Genomic DNA, 4,016 nt, shown 5'->3' on the forward strand with positions numbered 1-4,016 from the left:
TTCTTTTTATGAGAATTATTCCTGAAGAAAACTGAATTAGATTATACTGAATTTCGCGTCGTTCGTAATATCTACGGAACTAACGTTGTTGGTATAGACCTTTTCCAGAAAACATCCCGCATAGCTCACTGTCACTAATAAAATTTTTGTGAATTTCGCTGATGGAGGATGGAATGAAGAAAGCTTATTGGACACTAAATTCTAAGATGGTTTTTCATGCCATGGAAAAAGAGTATGCAGCCATCGACTTTCCATCTGGAGGAGGTACAACATTTATTCAAGTTCCCTTCTGTTCAAATCGTATCGGAGGTAATCACGCAAGAAGTATTAATCCTTTCATTATTGATGAAAAAGTTGGAGCTGTTTCTTCCAAGAAAAGGGAAGTCAAGTTTGATCCATCTGCCAATATTATTCTTATCAAAGATTGTCCGTTCAGCGTCGGTAAAAGTATGGATGTCTTTGTGTTTGACATACACTATGCAATCATTCATTTCATCATCGGAACGTGGACTTTTAAAACTCTGTAGCTGGACACCATCGCTTGTCCATTGGATGGGCATAAACATAAAAAGCCTAAGAGAAAAAAAATTTACTGTGAAATTAATCCACTTTCGGAAGAAGACATTTATATTTCTTACTTGAAATGACTGTATCTCTCTGCGAAACTTGGATTATGTGCTGAGGGCTTGCGTGATGGGAGCAAAGTAAGTGGTAACCTTTAAGATTTGACAGAATGACGCAAATAATATAACAAGTGAGAGCGTAATAGTTTGAAAAGAATGAGTGAGGCTGCATATGCTCAACACAAAATGATAGTCGCCCCCTGATAGAATTGTGATTTCTATCTCAAATATTTTTGTTGTTATCATTGCTACCTTTTTTAAAAAGTTATTTCAAAAGCTTTCAACCTTTGATACCATACCAAATAAGCACCATCAGTACAAAGAACAAAGAAGGAAACAAAAACAAAACAATAATGGGACATTTGCCTTTATAATAAAAAGGCAATTCCAACCAATCAGAGGATACCTATCCGACTGCATTTCAACGCTCACAAGGCTTTGTCGTGTTTGGGACCTCTCATTCGTAGAACCAAATATGCCGCTATTCGAAAGACTAACAATTCCATTAGCAGCATCTGTTCATAGAAAATTTATGATAGTACGAAACTGAGAGGCATTCTCTTACTCCAATATTTCCCGCCATGGAGAAATCGGTGATTCCAGAATCTTCAAGAACTTCATTCCCGTCGCAAATGACGCAAGTCTTACTAAGGCTCTGAAACGCAAAATCGACAAACTGGTTTTGCATCAATGCCCCATATGAATATTTCATAAAAGATGAAAATTTTAACCAAACAAAATGATTCGGTATCTCTGCGTTTGATAACAAAGCACCTCCAAAAAGAACAGCTATATTTAAAATAAGTGGTACGGTTACTGCAGCTACCTTCGGTGTTGGTGCTGCTGCCTAAAACATTCATGAAAAGTGTCTTCAAAACATTAAATCCACATACAGAAACAGTCAAAGCAATTCCTTCGACGGTCAATGAATTCAAAAGCATGACAACAACAAAAAGAAAAAAAGAGTCTACGGAATCTCGAAGGCCAATCATCCAATATGACTTCAAAGGTTAGCACAAATTTCGCCCTTGAAAGATATATTCCTACCACAACGCAGAATAGCAAACAAAACAAAATTGTTCGAGGAAGCTCCACCAGTATCTTTGAAAGGTAATAAGCGGACACTCGATACATGCCACTAGCACGCTCTCTCAAAACAATCGAACGTTCCAGTGGAAATGCAAATATTATTCCAAATATTGCCATGAAACTTTGAATGATAAGAATGTAAAATAATACACCTTCTATACCTTCATAGTTGCTGGAGGAGATATTTCGCCCTTTGTTAAGCCAAATGAGACCAACTAGTATCGAAAAAATCTATTCAAAGAAAAGCAGAGTCAATACAAAATGTACATAGATATAGAAGATGATAAATAAGATATCCCACCAAGGTTTGGACTGTACGAATTCCAGCAACAACTCTTTCGCGAATAAGAAGTTTCCATGCACGAATCAATAAAACAGAAAATTCCATCCAATACGGATAAGGATGCTTCTCCCAAGTTTCATTCTCGTTCATTCCGTTCGAATCTTCTGTGCTTTCCCATGTGGCCTCTTTCCAATAAGAATTTCATTTTTTAAAAGTTGAGAATAAAAATCAAATATGCACTTCTACGCACCTTTTTCTCTGATTCTGTTTTGTAGAGATACATTTTCGTTGTATGCTTTATGAAGAAATGCAATACGGGAAAGTGAATCCTGTTCTAGCTTAGATGAACGAATATCCACCGCAATTAGATCCAAGAAATAGTCTGCGGGATTAGAATGACTTGGACACCTGTTTCGAAGTTCCCTGAATAGACTACGGGTATTTGCGGAAAAAACTCACTCGTATCCCAAAAGAGAGAAATATAAGACCGCTTTCTTTGCTGGTCCAAAATACATTATTTTTCCTTTCGAAAGCAACAATAGCATATCAAAAAGATTGAATATATTGCTTCCCGGTTGATGAACTGTCATCACGACGGCACGATGATCCTTCGATAAACGAACCAACGTTTTAACGACATTTTCGCGTTGAATGAATCCAGTCCGGAAGTCGGTTCTGTCATACAGGGTTTTGAGGATGTAAAGACGAACAGATCAAAATAACTAACCNTCCAAAAACAGTAAAGAAGGGTCTGTTACCAATTCTTTACCAATGCTCACTCGTTTCCTTTCCCCACCACTAACACCTCGCCTGTTTTCTGAACCGATAAATGTTCTTTTGTCTCCATCAGACCCATCTCAGAAATTACGTCTTCGATACGACGTCTTTTCTCTTGCTCCGAAAAAGTTCTCGAAAGTCGTAACTTACCGGAAATGGAAATTTGCTCTTCAACAGTCAAATTTGCAAACATATTTTCGTCCTGCATAACGTATGCACTTATCTAAAAAGTTGGTGAGCGTAAAAACATCTTAGAAGAATAGTTGCCGCACTTTCTTGAAAGTAGCTGGATTCCTTTTCATTCCGTTCACCGTTATTGTCCCAGTTGCGTTAAAATTTCCTGATGCAGACAGTCTTCCTGCAAGTGCGTTCAACAAGGTCGTCTTCCCAGAGCCTGAAGGACCCATAATAACAAGGAGTTGGCCAGAACGAACCGTTCCTGCTATATCTTGCAAGATTTTCTTTTCGCCTGGAAGTTTCTTCCAAAAATTCTTCTCATTAACACTCACACAGAGGTCTTCAAACTTGAGGGAAACTTCTGGCCTCAGAGTAGACGATTGTTGCTCAGTCTTATTATCACAAGTTACATCTATCAGCGCAAAAGGGTCGAAACTATAGGCATCATCAACATCTGCTGGCTTGATTTCTTCTGTCAAAGGTTCTATGTTTGCCATTTGAAGAACTGGTTATCAGCTATTCAAAGGTTGTAGGGGAGTCAATTATTATCTACGGATAGTATTTGTCCAAAAGAGAACCCCAAGACAAATTCGATCACCACCATTGATTTTTGTTTGTCCCTCAAATTTGATGGAGCCTCAAATTGATTACCGCGGATTCGAAAATCTAAGACAGCGGGGGAAGGCTTTCGTAATACAGGAAAGGAAAGGGTGTGTGTCTTCGCAGTTCACGGTATATTGTCAGCTGGTCTGTTGATCATCCAAAACGCTTTTTGTGGTTAATAACAATCTAAAGCCTACTTGAAGAGCATTCTACGCAAAGTTATCAATTTTTAGGCAGTCCTAACTTGTGTGTGTGTGTTTTCTGGAGCGGCAATTTACATTAGCCTCGTTGAGCATCCCGCACGAATGAGTTGCGGCGCCCTTGTTGCCTTTTCTCAGTGGACACCAAGTTACAAGCGGGCGACTGTGATGCAGTTGCCACTAGCAGTTCTCAGCACGCTTTTTGGCCTATTATCGTGGTGGTCTTCAGCTGATGGAGGATGGCTCGCTGGTGCTCTGCTAATA

The 4,016-nt window shown here is 38.9% G+C and overlaps 2 protein-coding genes across 2 annotated transcripts; one reads left to right on the forward strand and one right to left on the reverse strand.

Annotated features, from left to right (window-relative positions):
* Nucleotides 1-573: 573 nt before the first annotated feature.
* On the reverse strand, nucleotides 574-3,550 carry Gasu_65030 (ABC transporter, ATP-binding protein). The gene is made up of 12 exons (XM_005702299.1): nucleotides 3,045-3,550; nucleotides 2,799-2,995; nucleotides 2,723-2,746; nucleotides 2,455-2,670; nucleotides 2,246-2,403; nucleotides 2,014-2,180; nucleotides 1,671-1,943; nucleotides 1,517-1,624; nucleotides 1,189-1,470; nucleotides 1,056-1,138; nucleotides 923-989; nucleotides 574-875 (listed from the first exon to the last, which is right to left on the reverse strand). The coding sequence occupies exons 1-12, from the start codon at nucleotides 3,444-3,446 to the stop codon at nucleotides 672-674; spliced, it is 2,181 nt and encodes a 726-aa protein (XP_005702356.1). The 5' UTR covers nucleotides 3,447-3,550; the 3' UTR covers nucleotides 574-671.
* Nucleotides 3,551-3,750: 200 nt separating this feature from the next.
* Nucleotides 3,751-4,016, forward strand: Gasu_65040 (uncharacterized protein; the record flags this gene model as incomplete). Its single annotated transcript, XM_005702300.1, has 1 exon — nucleotides 3,751-4,016. A coding segment is annotated over exon 1 (159 nt), but the record flags the coding sequence as incomplete, so codon positions are not given.

The sequence above is a fragment of the Galdieria sulphuraria genome (genome assembly GCF_000341285.1).
Source record: "Galdieria sulphuraria unplaced genomic scaffold scaf_291, whole genome shotgun sequence".
Classification (NCBI taxonomy): domain Eukaryota; phylum Rhodophyta; class Bangiophyceae; order Galdieriales; family Galdieriaceae; genus Galdieria; species Galdieria sulphuraria.